General features: G+C 32.1%; 1 protein-coding gene across 1 annotated transcript; it reads right to left on the bottom strand.

Annotated features, from left to right (window-relative positions):
• Positions 1-5253: 5253 nt before the first annotated feature.
• Positions 5254-8359, bottom strand: LOC105220826 (uncharacterized). Its single transcript, XM_011197350.3, has 4 exons — positions 7392-8359; positions 6652-7320; positions 6439-6568; positions 5254-6378 (listed from the first exon to the last, which is right to left on the bottom strand). Exons 1-4 carry the CDS (start codon positions 8304-8306, stop codon positions 5720-5722), a joined length of 2373 nt encoding a protein of 790 aa, XP_011195652.2. The 5' UTR covers positions 8307-8359; the 3' UTR covers positions 5254-5719.
• Positions 8360-17352: the final 8993 nt, after the last annotated feature.

Genomic DNA, 17352 nt, shown 5'->3' with positions numbered 1-17352 from the left:
CATTTTGGGGTTTCATTTATTCGAAAACTAAGTTGAGAGATGAATTAAAAAAAAAAAGATTTTATTTCTGTTTTTGATACTGGGTGAATTTGTTGTTGTAATACCACGAGTTGAACGTGTGGCTTTTGGGCGTCATTACAGAAGATTTATACATAATTTGGTACTCGAATGTATAGTTGGAATGTTTTGTTTGTTGGTGTGCGTATCCTTTTTATCAAATCTAGGTCCTAAAAAACTGAAATTATAGAATTTTTGTGAATCGAAATGTGATTCTAATCTTCAGCTGTATTTTTGAAACGAAAATAATTTTTTTTTTTATAAAGAATTCGTCGACGATTTGGAGTTTGCAACACAAATAAAAACATATTGACATAAATTTTCAATATATTCGAAGGCTTTTGGTTGTTAATGCCTTATAACTCCCACTTAACTTTTTAAAAAAATATATTTTTTAGTTTTTTCTTGTATATAACACTGCACTCGTTGCACACTTTAAGGCACTGACATAATTAAATTCCTTATAATTTGGCATACTTTTAGGTAAGTTATGAAAATATATTATTTTTAAATATAGCTGATTATGTTGACAATACTCTCAACTATCTCGTTCAAACGAGATGAAAAACTTGTAAATATATTGAGGGAAAAGGAAGAGGGAGGTGATATTTGGATTTATTTTACAAGTATTAAGTTTCTGGCTACTCAGAGAGATTTTGTTTGGTATATGTTCACTTCTTAGTTATTTAACTAAAAATATTTATTTATAAAAATTGATAATTTTCATTAAAAAAATTATAGATTTCAAATTTTTTTTGTAAAATAATTTCTGGAAAAAATAATAATTTTGTTATTATAACTGTTGTTGTTGTTTCAGTGCTATCAAACAGTTTAAAGAAGCTGTGCGGTAGATATTAATTTAGGTTCGTGCCGATAAATTAGTGTCGAGATTTAGAATATGACGAAGATATGTTGCGCCTGGAAGTATGCTTCGGAAATTGTGCATTTAGAACTTAATTGATGTTTTAATTTATGTAATGATAATTTAAATTAAAAGAAAATTATAATTTATTGAAAAAAAATAATAATTTATTATTTTATAAAAAAAATATTTTATTACTTTTTAAAAAATCTATTTTATTATTTTATAAAAAAAAATATTTTATTTTAAATTACTGCAGCATTTCCTTCGCTAACTTTTTTAAAGAAACACTGCAATCTTCTTTAAACAACTTTCACTAACCTTAATAAATATTTTCTCAAAGAACACAAAGCATATTTTCATTTCAAAACATAACAAAGATAATGAATGTATATACATATATTTTAAAAAATCTGAAGTATACGAAACATGTGTAGTTGAAATCTGACAGCTTATGTAAACCGCTAAAATTGTAAAAAAAAGTAAATAACAAAAAAAAAAAACATAAAAACAATGCTTCTTAAATATAAAAAAAGAAAATGAAAAGTGAAGCTTGTCAAAACCATATACCATATGTACTTACTTATATACAGGAATAATTACTCAAGTGTGCTGTTCAAATTATTGCGCAAAATTTGTAATTCAAAGATGTTAGTGCTATTTTTAGATACAAAATAAATAAAATGAAAAGAAAATTATATGAAAAAAAATATATTATTTGAAGTTTAGACAAAAAAAGGTATAAAAATAAAATAAAATAAAATAAATTTTTCAAAAAAGATTTTTTTTTTTCGAAAATTAAGAAAGTGGATGCTTAAGTGTTCTGTTTTTTTGGTTATGTTTATATTTATTGTTAATATTTTATGAGTATACATTAAATTTTTATTTTTTGTAAATTATAATTACATATTTTTAATTTTAATTTTATAAAACTTATTTTTATTTTAAAATTTTACTCAAGTATGTATTTCCAAATTATTTTTATTTTTTGATTTTAAAATATTTTTCGAAAATTTAAAAATTATTTTTAATAAAAAAATATTATTTTACAAAATTATGAAACCGCCTGCTTATAGTGGCTTTGATTTACTTGAAAAAAAATGCAAAAATTTCCAAAAAAAAGAGCTAAAAATGTCAAGTAGTGAGATAGGCTTAAGAAATTAGTATTTATACTATTTTGGAGAGCAACAATTACAATTAAATAAATAAACAAAAATAATTAAACGAATGGCCTAATTAGGATGTAGAAAATATAGTAATGAATGTATTTTGTTTATTCGTAGAGCTCGTGCAGAATATACATAAACACAAAGATATAAGTATATATGTAAAAAAAAAATAAATAATAAATACAAATAGCTGATAAATGTAATTATAACTGTATAAATGTGCTACTTTGAGATATAGTAGGAACTAAATGAAATCATATGTGTATTATATTATATAGTAATACATATATATAGTATACAAATAAATTACAAATCTAGAAATTAGTGGCGAAGACATTTTAAGCATTAGAAACGTTTGTAAAAATTAATTTAGTGAGCGTAAGGTCGATGAAACAGTTCCAAATTTGTATGCATTGCAGCAGAAAGTATGAATTAAATAATGAATCAAGTAAGGTATGTATGTAACGTATTACAGGTAGTCTATATGTAAATGTATAATAAGAATTGTGCAGTAGCATAGTTTTTAAATATACATAGTTGCAACAGCACATACAAAATAAGTATTAAAATAATAAATTAAAAGCTAAATTAATTATAAATAAATTTTGGCAAGCATTGTAAAGAAAAGAAAAATCCAATCAGGTAGTACTAATTGCGCATAGTTATATTGTATTCCAGAATAAATATACATAAAATGTATTAAAACTAAAATATAAAAAAGCTGGTTTATAAAATTATTGCATAAATAAAATGCAGATATACATACATAGAAGAAAAAAGTTTTTTTTTATTATTGGTATGTATATAAATATTATTTTTAACAAAAAAATACAAATTTTCTTAATTAATTTCTTCAGTTTGTTCATTAACATTAAAATTTAATTTTTTTCAAAATCAAGACAAATCAAAAATATTTCTTCATTATTATTATTTTTATGGAGAATTCCGAAAATTTTTATCAAACAATTTCAATTGTGAGCAACGATAGTATTAATTTTATTTTTTTATAATTTTTTTTTTAAATAATTAAATTTATCTCTTTCAGCATATGAAAAAAATGATCACTTATTGAAATTAAGTTTGCTTAATTTGAAGAAATACAAAAAAATATAATTTTTGTTTCTATTAAGAGGTAGTAAGGATTTTCAAAAAATCAATTTTTGTTTTTTTTTTTGCATTTTCGTTAAGTTTAATTTTAAAAATATTCTCAGAAAAGTTGATCCGATAATTATTTTTCGAGTTATTCGACGAAGACCGCTCGAGCAATTCAACACGCTAGTATGAAACTTTTCAAAACTATGTTTTTTGAACTGTTGACAACTGTAATTCGAAAACGGCCCAGTAGATTTTAATGAAATTTATACAGCTTTTATAACTCATAGTAATCCTGAGCCTGATACGTAGCTTTTTTATTTTTTCAAATATTTCGATTTTGTAAGGCCAAATATCTTTGATTTTTTTCCCAAAAATTTTGAAAAAAATTTCATAAGACTGCCAAAAAAACAAAAAAAGCTCCGATTGACTTTGGATGAATCTCCAAGAACTTATGATTGTCACCTCAAGAACCTTTTTTTTGGAACTGGGTCAACACAAATGGCTATAAATTTGGAAATTACATTTTTTTTCAAATTTCCGTGACTTCAAATCAAAACCTTGTGCAATAATTCCATAATATTACTTTTGTAAAATAACGTGATTTATTAAAAAAAAAAAAAATACTGAAAATTCTAATTTTTTCGTGTATCTTACTACTCCTAAAAAATAAAATGAAAGTATAAATAATTCCGAAATATGATGAATTTCGCAAAGTATTTATGTATATTGGTTTTAGCTTAATATTTATATTCAAAAAATATTTTCTCATAAACAATAAACTTTAAATATAAATTTTTAATCATATGATTTAATTTTTAGTACAATAAAGTAAATAATAATTTTTTTTTATAGATTTTTCAAATAAAATATATTTTCCCGAAAATTATTATTATATTATTTTTTCAGAAATAAGAAAAACATAAATCAATTCCTTAATCTATGTGAGCAAGTTTTGAAAAGTTTTTCCCGAAAATTATTTTTTTTTTTCAAAAATAAGAAAAGTAAAAATATTAATTCCATACTCTATATGAGCAAGTTTTGAAAAACATTAGTTCAATATTAACATTTTAGACAATATTATATTTAAAAAATGTAATAAAACAAGAAAAAGTAATTCCCTTAAAACTAAAACATTTAATTTGAAGTATTTTTTTTTAATTGCGTGATTCTTTAATTTTTTATACATATGATATGCCCTGCTTTTATATTCGAAACTCTCGATTTTTTTATGATTGAAGTCGTAAAGGACACCAGTTTGTATTTTTATCAACCCAAATTATTACTTAATAATATTATTTTGGAAATTTTATAGCCAAATTGGATTATATTGATGGCTGATTTTTTTTTTTTTTTGTCAAACAATTAATTATTCCAACACTTACGTTTAACCAAATAATTATAAAAAATATATAAGACTACTTGGTGAAAAACATATTATTATTATATAGTATACATATTGTTTTTGTAGATTATGCAATTATTTTTGACTTTATGACATAAATATGCAGATTAATATTTATTTTAATATTTTTCTGAAATTATTTTCTTTTATAAATCTCTTCTGAGTCCTTCAAAAATTATCAAAAATTTATAAAATAAAATATAATAAAATATATTCAAATTATTTTTAATCTTAATTAATTCATTTATAGTTATTTTTCCTTCAAAAATTAAACAAAAGAATAATGCAAAACCAGAAAAAATTGCAAACAAAAACCATATGTCGATTATAAGTGCAAACTAATATACCATGGGTATACATAGATACATATACACATATATGTAGTAGCGCAAAGTGCTCAGTTGCACTTTTATGGCTTGCAATTTGGCGTGTAAATAGCAGAATTAAAAAAAAAAAATAATAATAAACAATAAAGAAAAGACGAATTTACAAGAGTATGACACAATTATTAATTTATATAAATGTATTATATGTATGTTTAACAAAACTTGTTTAAATTTTTGAATTTTTTTTTCAATGACAAAAAAAATAATATTTTTTCAGTGGAGAACAAAAACAATTGTTTTCATAAATATTCAATTTCGTTTGGTCATTCAAAAAGTAGCCTCTATAAAAGAATCAGTATACTATACCAATGATAATAAGCTAAAAAAAAAAAACAATTATAGAAGGTATTGTATTGAATACAAGATATAGCAAATGCAGCAAAACAAATGTTATAATTATTAAATATATGATTAGTAAGCGATATAAATTCATAAGATGAACAAAATAATACAAATAAAGGAAATAGTATGTTTTAAGGCGCAGAAAAGTGTACAAAAAAATTGTCATAAAATCAAAAAAAAAAAAAAAAAATCATGTGTTTATTGTTTACCGGATAATATACAAGAATATATATGCACTGGTATATATAATACTTTTGCAACGCATAGTTCATAGAAAAGGTAAGTAAGCTTATAAGAGCATTTATATTATATTTTTTAAACTTAATAACACAATTAAATTTCATAAAAAAGCATTTCTTAACTGGGAGCATAAAAGAAAGAAAGAAATGCTTTAAATCAAAACCGCTTAATCCACTTTGAAGTCGAGCAGAAATATCTGCCAGTCGCTAAAATCAACTTCTGGATGTGCCGCACTTTGCTCGGCCACTTTGACTTGCAAAGCATTTAAATATTTCAAATCGTTACGATATTTTATACGCAAATCCTGATCAATACAAATATCCATGAGTGGCAAATCGATTAGAGGTTTCGCCACACGCACCGTCTTACGCAGCTTACTCTCCAACGCATGTATTTCATTCTCCATGCGCGCCAAATTCAAGAGACCACCATAAGCGATCGGCGTATGATGCACGGAATGTGCGGTGATCTTTAAATTGCTTACGTTACTCTTATTCAATATTATTTGCATGAATTCCTTCGAAGCATGCCATTTGCAGTAGGCTTTTAGCGCTGCCAAGAGTAGTGAGAGATGTTGCTCGCAAGAGATTTCATCCACAACATCGCCGGCATCTTCCATGGCCGCTTGTAGCTCCGCTTCTTTCTTATGTTTAAGCCAACGTTTCTTACGTATGTAGTTGAATACTTTTTCGGGTGAGAATTCCTCTGCGTACAAAAAGCCAAACATTTGCAAAAATTGATCGATAAATGTGTAGCGCACGTACGGTATGCGTAGCACATCAATAGCGTTGATGTAGTTGCCAATTGAAGAGTTTAAATTGCGATCTGTAAATAGAGAAGTTTCTTTATAAATTGCTTTTACCATTTTAAGCAAATAATAGGCACCTTTGAATTTACGAAAGAAATCGTATATGGCTTGCTTGGTGTTTGGACCGAGACGCGGATATTTGACGCCCAAAACAGTGTGTTCAATGTCAGCCGTATTGCTGATGACCAACAGCAATGATATATAGCGCTGTGAAGACAATTTATGCACATTTCAATAAAAAAAATTAAGTTCACAAACACACACACACACACACTACACTGATAACGCACCTCGAGTATTTTTAAATAGTCTACATTCAGTCCTTTATTCACGCCCAACGCGAATAGTAGGAACAGCTGTCTACCCAAATTGCTCAAATGCGCTTCCTCTGCTATGCCAAGCACAAATACCGCCAGCGGTCGGCTGTCATTATAGAATAACCAATTTTTATCTTTCGAATAATGATGCAACATCCACATGACGAAATCACTTTCGAGTATTTGCAAAATTAAACGCAGAACAATGAATAGACGCTCTAAACGCACTGTTGCCTTGAGCGCTGTAAAAGTATTCAAGTCGGTGTCACGTTCTTCCCATTTGTGATGATCATAAAGTTCACTTTCTGGTGTTTCCGACACCAACGATCTATTATTTTTCACAGTTGGTGTGCTGGGTTCAGTAGACTTAGATAGCTCTTCGGCGGTGCATTCGTTGAATACAATTTCGGTTAAATCAAGTAATATGTCGAACACTTTTTTCGATTTGGATAAACGGTTGTCGCCACTTTTCGATTTGTTGTTTAATTTTTCGGCATCCAAGGGACGTTGAAAGAAGCCAATGTAAGCGGTGTGTGTTGCACGCCAACAAGGTGGAAATGTGCGCACCATGTAGTTGAACAACTCAATAGATTTGTGGTATGTGTGCATGCTCGTGGCATCACCGGTTTTGGGATTGAGGCTCTGTAAAAATATTAAATGTATTAATTTACAACAACTTTTAACTATAATATTAGTTTAATATAAACACGCACCAAAATCAATTCAATTAAGTTTGTAAATGTATCCTCTCCGGGGAATTCATGCCGTTGACACATATCCAATGCAAGATTAAGAAATGACAGATAGCGTTGTTGTTTTAATGTACAACGTAACTGCATTAAACGCGCTTCGCTTGGTTTGTCCATTTCACTGAAACGTTGTTGGTAATGTTGTTTGCGACAATACACCAAATCCTCAGCGCAGCGTGGCGGAAATTCCAAGCACAAACGTTGCACTGAATTCAGATATAAATTGGAGAACAGCGTTGTTAGTTTTTCAATGGAGTCTGCTCTTTGTGCAGTTCTGCTTTCTTTGTTTGTGGTTTCAGTTGACGTTGGTGCCGGTGACGCTTCATTTTCACTCTTCTCATTACTGGTTGTGACATTTTCAGTTGGTTTGCTATTTACTTCAGTTGTAGGTGACTGGTCCACAACTGCATCACAGTTTGCAGCTTCCACATTTTCAGTGCCTTTATCTGCTGCACTTGGTTCCTCCGCGGCTACCACATCGGTTGCCATTTTTTCATCATCTCCTGCTACTTCCTGCTCATTGGACTCTAACTTGCCAACTTTTTCAGGTATTTTATCATCACCTTCCGCATTTTCCTTATCTTCGTCAGTTGTTTTACGCCTCCTATCTGCAGGTGCTGCTTCGGCAACCTCCATTGTATTCATTTTACTGTTCCCACTTCTGGTGCGTCTTGTCGGTCTGCTGCTCACATATTTCGCTTGGCCAATCTGCTCAGCTGTTGTGTTTAATTCTGAATTTTGGTTGACATCTAAATTTGACGAACGTAAAGCTCTACGATTGGAATTTGTATTTTCACTTTTTATAGAAGTATTCAAATATATTTCATTATTTTTTGTCGTAATTGCTGAAATTGGCACTTTTTTGGTTTTGCGCGGCATTGTTAGCAAATATAAACAAGCACAGTGTTGCCAGCTGATGCGTTAGAAAGGAAACATGCTGGAATCTTTTTTTTATTTAAATAATCATAAAATTGAGTTTTAAATGACTTTTTGGTCTAGTTTGTTTATAATTAGTAGTTCTACATAATATTTGAATTCAACTAGCGGTTGTAGTTTACAATTCACTTGCCTTTTAAAACAAAACAGCATTAATAGGGTGTGTTCAGTGTATAAAAAAACACTCAGTTCGGTAGCACCCCTTATATGCAGTTCACATGCAATATAGTGTCTGTTAATAACTTATTTAACTTGATATATTATATATAACCGTTATAATAAAATAAATCTATAAATTTATTGGTGTTCTTCCTCACAAACCCCTTTCCTTTAGAAACAGACCGTTTTCGGACCTGGGTTTGGATGGTATCAACACAGTCTTTTGTATGTGAAACAGAGGAGCCTCTTTCGGCAACATTAACGATAGGAATATATTTATACATTCAGAGAGTGATCTGTAATGGAGAAATAAATATTCTTTTAATGGTTTTGAAAAATTTTATTTCTGGGGCATGATTCCATTTTACCATAACCTCAATTTTTAGAGAATATTTAAGCAATCTCTACTTTTGTGAATGCCCTATCGATTTGGATGATTAAACAATCCTGTTCTCACCTCCATCCGTTCGGGTAAAAGCTATTTTTACACACCGGACACGCGGCCGTTCAAAATTCTACAACAAATTTTCAAATTGTTGAAATAACAAAAATAACTGTTGATCAACAATGGCCAATGATCACTTTACAATTCTTGTTTGCCTTTTTGCATTTGTTTCTTGCGAAATAGTCACTCGTACCTGGAGAACTGACAAAAAACTGTAACAACATTATAAATTAAAACGACAATTTTGGTGCTCATTAAAGGTATTCCACATGCGGACTCGAGCGAATTGCCAGACACTACCGGCAGACAGCGACATATGTGTGTACATATGTTTGTAGCCGCAATCAACTAAGAAAAGCAATCAACCGCTATTGTGTAACGATAGCAGTCAGCACCTGTAACGGCGATTGCAACCGCGCTTGCAGTCCCAACTGTGCTGTTGCCTAAAATTAGAACATGAATTGGTAGAGCACCGCTCCACACCATAAATGGACGTTAGTTTGTTTGTTTGTGCGGCTTTTTTTCTGTTTGGAAAATGTCATAAATTGAATAATGTCTCAATTAAATTCGTATTTCGAGACATTTAACTGCATTTAACGCTTATCCGCTGGGTATTTGAATTGTTTGTTGTGTGCAAATATTTACTCCGATTAGTTTCCAAATCAAATATAGTACAGCATACATATGTTGGATGTGTACAGTGTTTCGAAGAATGCCTGTAAATGATATCTTAATAGACGTGCTTAATGCCAGACCATATTGTACATAAAGTCTTCTTAAAGGACCTTGAATCTTTAACAGTTAAATGAGATTAGCTGAGGTTTATTGACCCTATTAAGTAATATAGTAAGATTTATGTACTTAAATTATAAGGGAAAGTCTAAAAATATAGGATAGAAAGGCAATAAAATGCTACACAAAGAACAAAATGATATGACAGGACCTTAAAATCTGATAACCCGATTTGAATAGTAGCAGCGGAAAAGATTAAGCATTAGTCGAGTCAAACAAAACGTAAAAAAATTTCTTTCTTCGATTTTACAAAGTTAGAACGGTGGTGAATCGAATCAAAACTGGTATAAATTAAAAAACTGATATATATCTATACATATGTTTATCTACAAGATAATAAGATATTATACAAATTTGATTTACATGTTCCCTTTTATTTAAACCATTTGGATAACTTTGTCATACTATTGTCTGAGAATCGTAGAGGGGTATTGTAGAACTAGATAGCGCTTTAGCTAAATTCCTGAACGCCAAAAGATAGATTTTATATTAATAAGTTAGAGGTAGTCAGAATTTTCAAAAAAAAAAAAATGCATTTTCGTTAAGCGGGCCACTCACGACAATTTTGTTTGACAAACTTTATTTCCATTATGTGCTTCGCGGACTGAACATGTCTGATTATGTAATTGCGCTGCTAGTAATACACCAGTGCATGAAGCGAAAAAAGCCAAATGCAAAAAAAAAAAAAATAATTAAGAAAGAACGGATGAAAGGGTGGTTATGTGAGAGATATAACCACTCACATGTAATTCAATGGAGCTGATTGCTCCTGACGATTTTAAAAACACCCTCAGGATGGATTCGAAAACTTACTGCAGTCACTCCTGTAATAGAAAAGGAAGACACAGGAATGCGTGAAGCGATTACACGAGAGACTCTCCGCAACATTGAGGTTCCTCGCAACTGGACAAAGTTTTGAGGATCTCAAATTCTTAACAAAGATTTCCCCACAATCTTTTTATTTCAACCAACTGACCAAATGTTTGCAAACCACGCCACTCACGACAAACGAATCCACAAATCGGTTGTTAGTTTTTGAAATTTGTCGCAAACCTTCAATCCGTTTGACAACATGCCCACTCACGACAAAAACCACCTCAAACTCAAACAAATTTGTCAAACAAATTTGCGTGAGTGGGCCGCTTTAAGTAACATCTCTAAAATATTCTCCGAAAATTTGAAGTAGATCCGATAATTACTTTTCGAGTTATTCGAGAAATAACAAAGAGCGCTCAGGCATTCCAAAACGTTAGTGTGTAACTTTAAATGCGTTTTTCTCAAAACTATGTTTTTTGATCTGATGACAACTGTAACTCGAAAACCGCTCAGTAGATTTTAATGAAATTTATACAGCTTTTAAAATACATAATAATCCTGGGCCTGATCGAAGCTTTTTTTGTTTTTCAAAAATTTCGATTTTTTAAGACCAATTAACTGTTGATTTTTTCCTGAAAATCTAGAAAAAATTCCTTAGGCCGCCGTTCTGTTAATTTTGAAAAAAAAAACAAAAAAACAAAAAAGCTTCGATTCGACCCAGGATTATTATGTATTTTAAAAGCTGTATAAATTTCATTAAAATCTACACACAGTATTATCTATTTATATTATTATTATTATTTCTTATCCGATTGATTGGTTAATGACTAATGATTGTCACCGCAAGGACCTTTTTTTTGGAACTGGGTCAATACAAATAGCTATAACTTTGGAAATTATACTTTTTTTTTTTAAATTTTCATGACTTCAAGTCAGAAAGAACATTGTGTAATAATGCCATATTATTACTTTTATAAAATAACATGATTTAATAGGAAAAAACCGAAAATTCTCAATTTTTCGTGTCTCTGACTATACCTAACCCCTTAAGTAACGAAAATTGGGCGAAAACTTTGATTATCTACTAAGGACATTATGTAGTCAAATGAATATATTTTTTCAAAAATTGTAAATTCCCGTTATTTTTTGAACACATCTCGTCATAAATGTCTGTAGAAGATATGTACACCAAAAAACTTTCCCAGCTTTGCCAAAATGCTACTATTTTGATGGCAATTAGTAAGTAGAGATACGTAAACGACAAGATATACTCGCTGATAAAGGTAATGGTAACAGCAGCTGCTTCCTGGTCTATATGAACTCCACGACACAGTGCTCTACGGGTGATCCCTACTACAGCCAATGCTACTACCTGGAGTATGTCAATAATTGCAAGCATTTTAACATAACATTTGAAGACCCAAAATTAGCTATATGTATAGACAGGCTTCCCAAAATAAATCGTATAACCAAATTTTTCGGCTAAGCGCTTTCAATTGAATTGCTGAAATTGTTAGACACATAACTCACTTGAGCGCTAAACTAGGATAGTATTAGCTGCATTAGAGCTGAACTGCCATTATTTATGGCACTAAATCGATTAAAATTCATTTAGCTCACTAAATTTTACGGTTGCTTATTTTGTTTGAAATTAGTATTTATTTAAAACTGAAATAAGAAGAAGCAGAGAGGCGGCGTACAAGCCAACTGAGTAAATGGTCGGAGAATTAGACAAGCCAGTAGTGGAATTTGACTCCGTGGCACGTTCGTGGCAACAATTTTGTTGTTGTTTTTGTTTTTTAGTAGAAAACAACATTAAACCGTATCAGCAAAGCAAATACTCACAGGATTATGTAACTAAGTGAAACTCATATACATATAAATATTAAAAAATGCTTTTACTTGGCGCAAATGAAGTTACACATGTCTATGTATGTCTATATAGATGTTGGCTAAGTGTGGCAGCAACTATTCTAATAAATCCTAACAAGTCGACCAACAGACATTTCCCAGTAATTTTTAGTGAATTTGTTGTTGTTGTTTTTAACTTTTTAATCTTTCATCTGTCAAAAACAAACGGTTTGTTACACAGGCAGTCAGACAGCCAGCCAGCCACTACACTGCTGGGCAACGCTAATCCTGTTACTAACGGATTCGAGAGTGAAAGGTATGCATGCGCCTGACTGGTGGCCTGCTGACCCACACACATACACATACGTACATACTCAAATGCAACTAAAGACAAATATTCCGCAGCAAATGCAGAAATGTTTAAATAAATAAATTCAAATTAAACTGGAGCAAAGTTTGTGTGTGTGTGTGTTGTGCTGACGACTACGCCTACCTTGCGTTGGCGCATTCACCTGGAATATGATGCTTTGTTTTTTTCGTTTTTTTTACTTCATGGCGCTTGACGTATGCGCACGAGTAAATGGCAAAGAGAAGAAGAAGAAATAAAATGGTTTTATAAAATGCCTGACACTTTGTGTGGTGGACGGCCAATTGAATTGCATGCACCGCTTGCTGGACATTTGAATGTGCATAAATGTATTAGTATGTAGTGCACTAGTGGCTAGTTATGTCAGCATTTAGCGCGCTCATTTTATTTTTTGGTTGGGCACCACATTTATTTCAACTGTGACTTAATCGATTTTCGAACAACAAACAAACATACAATTGCCGCTATATCTTTCTTAGCTGCTCCGGCTGTCCGTCCGTCCAAGCAACGCAATGCAACAAAGTTAGTTGGAGCGTGTAAAGCTGCGTGGCGCTTGCGCATGTGAACATATGTACATCTGTATGTATGTACGTATGTATAATAAAAAATATTGTTTGCTCTGCTGCAAATAAAATAGTGCAAATTTAGAACACGCAATTGATTTTATGGCTGTGATTAATTTTCAAAAATTATTTGCCTAAAATAAAGACACATATACATATGTATGTATATATATGTAGCGCTTAATGAATTATGTGCGCTGTAAATGTGTGTTTGGACAATCGTAAGATTTGCATAACCACGAATTGACTACATTTTTCACTACAAAAATTAACAGCGTTGCAATGGAAAAAAATATATATATTTGCATATGCATATGTATATGGAATGAGTAGCGAAAATCGTTATAAATTGATATATAAACCATGCACTATAAATTAAATGTGCATTAGGGTGTACCTAAAGGCTGAAGCTTCAAATTATTATATAATAAGAAAAAAACAGCTGGAAACTTAAGGGGATAGGTTAGTCAGGGATACGAAAATATGACAATTTTTTTTCTAGATTTTCGGGAAAAAATCGAGAGTTAAATGGTCTTAAAAAATTGAAATTTTTGAAAAAGAAAAAAAGCTTCGATCCGGCCCAGGATAATTATGTATTATTATATGTCCAAAAGCTGTTAAATTTCATTAAAATCTACTGAGCGATTTTCGAGTTACAGTTGTCACCAGTTCAAAAAACATAGTTACTCATTTAAAATTTCCTACTAACGCTTTGGAGTGCCCGAGCGCTCTTTGTTATTTGTTGAATAACTCGAAAAGTAATTATCGGATCAACTTCAAAATTTCAGAGAATATTTTTAACGAAAATGCAAAAAACAAAAAATTAATTTTTTGAAAATCCTGACTACCCCCAACCCCTTAAGAATCCTCAACCAAGCTTTTGAAGCTTATACCGAGCGATTATTGATCTGAAGGGCTGGCGTTGTGCTGATGGAACACATTTCATCTTCTATTGTCAAAAGCCTGGGCGCTAATATCCTTCAGACGGTCTAACTGTTTACAGTACAGTGCTAAATTAAGTGTTTGAAGAGAGCAACACATCGTAGATGATTCCCTCGAATTCCATCAAAAACATAGCAAAACCTTCCTGTACCGTCAACCTCGACTTGGCCACCGTTAGCGTCGGCTCACCGTTATTGGACTACCGCGATTTATTGGAAAGACTTCTTTGGACTTCTATTACTTCTTTTTCTAATGGATTTCTATTACTAGATCTAATATAAATCATACCGTCAGAGGCTAGAATATAAAAAAGTGTATATTTTAAAATCGTATCATAACCCAAAGGATACAGAAAAAGTGTAGATCTAATAAGGAACGATCAATAGGCTGACTAATAACATTCGTACTAGCCAACTTGAAGGAAGTATTGAATCGAAAATAGCAGTCTCAGCTATTTCGAGCACCTTCAGTCGGCGGGTTGCCAATACGAGGTCTTGGTCGGATAACAAGAAGCAGAATTGTATAACCGACCGATATTGTCCTATTTAATTTTTCTAAAATCTGCCGACCCACTCGCTCCCTCAATCAAATCAATTAACACTAAAATACCGAGTACGATTTGTCGTAACTTTGCACTCACGATAAGACCTTGTTTTAAAAAGGTTGTATTTATAGAAGAAAATATATCTTCCCTGAATGATGATCGGCACATTTAGCGTTTGACTAACAGTCTAGAATTTTTTTAATTCCTTGAACTATGAACGGAATATGTCAGAAGAATGTACCATATATTGGAATGCCCGAAGAAAAGATCAAAGAAGTCCAAGAGAAGGCCAAATTTATAAAAAAATATACATAATTTACTAAACTAATCAATACTTTAACTAAACTTAAGTGTGTATAAAGAGGACTGAGTTATAAAACTACAGGAAAATAAATAAAATTACAACAATAACAATATTGTAGTGATATGTATATTAATGCTGTTGGTTAATAAAAAATCTCCAGATTATCGGATAATCGTTATCTATAATAGCACAATCAACTAAATTTAAAAGCAACAAAAACAGGACAAGCTACAAATTCAACGGCCACACCAACGAATGTATTGCACTCACAGTGCAACTCGAAGCGATTAGACTTGGCATAACTTAACCCAACTAAACGAAGTACTCACAGTTTCTATCTTCAGCTGTTAGACTGCCTTTTCAGTTACATGCATATCTGTGAGCTCCGTTGAACGTCCAGTCGTCTGTGCAGTTACTTGTCTGCTGTCCGTCCGTCTGTCTGTTTGTCTGTTTGCTGTACGCTTAATTTTTCCCATCGGCAAGACTACGCTATGGCGTTATACCGCCTTCAGGAATCCGAGTATTTATTACTGACTATCCAGTCCGTTCGATTGGCTTCTGGTGCATTACGTCCAGCGGTGCGAACACCCAAACCCAAGTGTTTACCATTTCTGCACAACAACAACGCCAAGCACACTTACAGAAGAAGTTGTTTCTTTTTACAGACTGCAAACGCCGGCATTTCAATTTCGAATTCAAAATTCGTGTTGGCTCATTTATGCACAATTCTTCGACGCTTTTGCACGCGCAACCCATGATCATTATGTGAATGCTATTGAATGTGTAGCAAAGTTGGTGGTACGGTGTTCCAGAAATGAAAGAAGTTTGCAATTTCTTCATTTTTTCGATCTGATCGATATCATTAAAGCTCGTCGAATGAAGAGTCTCTGTGGTAAGTCTCAGAATCCCACTTTCTTGGAATATGTTGTAGGTAGGTAGTTACCTAGCCGCTCCAGATCTTCCGAAGATCAGTCAAAACTCCGGAGTTTCACATATTATATCTTCTTCCTGGGTTCGGTTATGTTTGACAAGTGTTCATGAAGGATCCCTCTCCGACAGCTAAAAGTCTATTATAATCGCAAGAGACTCTTACGTATAGGTGTTACTGAGTTCTCTACTAATTTTATGTGAAAATGTCCAAAAGTTTCGTGTTTGAAATTAGGTAACTTCGTTTGGAAGTTGACAGACCGCACAAATCGAAGGGAACCCCAATTTATTTGGGAATCCAATCTGATCACCAGGGATGTCCGACAAAGGGAACCAGATAGTTCGCAAAGGATCACTCGTTGCGGAAAGAAGGGTCGCTGGACTTGAAATCAATAAATATTTGGCTGAGCAAAGATCCAAGTCCAACCCGTATAGGTCGGGGCAAGTGACGATAAAAGAGATCGAGGCAAGTTTTTCGTTAGATGACATGCATTTTATGTAAGTTTCTCCCAAAAATGCACCACTGTGCCTCAATCATAGTACGATCATTGCCACCACAAACCGCCGCCGTTGCATGCTAACGAGGCAACAAAGTTTGTCCTACTGACAGAAAGTAAGAAAATTCGAGACGCAAATGGGTGCATAATCAAAAAGGGAGAATAAGCGATACGAAACATTCGACTGGACGACTTAAAGACTGACCAGGCCAGCAAGCGGCGCACATTAGCACCGCCACTAAGTAAATGTATGTAAGTGGTGGCTACGTGTTGCATGCGGTCTTGCGGCATTACATAAGCGCCGAGTCAAGTATTCCGTATATCTTTGTGATTTATCGAATGCAAAATAAATTTCTATGAATTGCACGGAGGCCAAGCATACTTGCCAGATGCCACACATAGATGTTGGCGGAATTGTAATGTCTAAGTCGGCGATTCTTTGGACGTCAAGTCCCCAACTCGTATTGGAGCGAAAAAAGTGTAACTAAATAACTATTAGCTAAGCTGGGTGACATGGCGTTCAGAACTGGATTTTACTAGCTTAGCGGATAGTAAGTTGTGTTATGTCTGGGGGTGCTTGTAAGCGCCACATGATGTCGGTACGACTTTTGTTGCATGACTTCTCGCTCAGCGCTCAGCATGTGCTCAGTTGTAATGTGTCACATTTGATTCGAGTCGATTTCATTTCTTTCGACTGTGATGCAAGCAGACTTTGTTGCAATTGGATTTTTCAATTAAATATTTATTTTCTATTATTTTCAAGCTTAGTCAGGAGTTTAGCG

Source organism: Zeugodacus cucurbitae, chromosome 4, assembly GCF_028554725.1.
Source record: "Zeugodacus cucurbitae isolate PBARC_wt_2022May chromosome 4, idZeuCucr1.2, whole genome shotgun sequence".
Taxonomy (NCBI): Eukaryota; Metazoa; Arthropoda; class Insecta; order Diptera; family Tephritidae; genus Zeugodacus; species Zeugodacus cucurbitae.
Note: the sequence above shows the minus strand (reverse complement) of the source record. Positions and strands in the feature narration are given on the sequence as shown.

What these genes read in the sequence shown, in the direction of transcription:
- LOC105220826 (XM_011197350.3), bottom strand. Translation starts at nt 8,306, where the DNA reads ATGCCGCGCAAAACCAAAAAAGTGCCAATTTCAGCAATTACGACAAAA. An exon ending in ACTATTTAAAAATACTCGAG is followed by an intron (nt 6,569 to 6,651) that starts GTGCGTTATCAG and finishes TTGTCTTCACAG; the next exon opens with CGCTATATATCATTGCTGTT. An exon ending in TTTCTTTCGTAAATTCAAAG is followed by an intron (nt 6,379 to 6,438) that starts GTGCCTATTATT and finishes CTCTATTTACAG; the next exon opens with ATCGCAATTTAAACTCTTCA.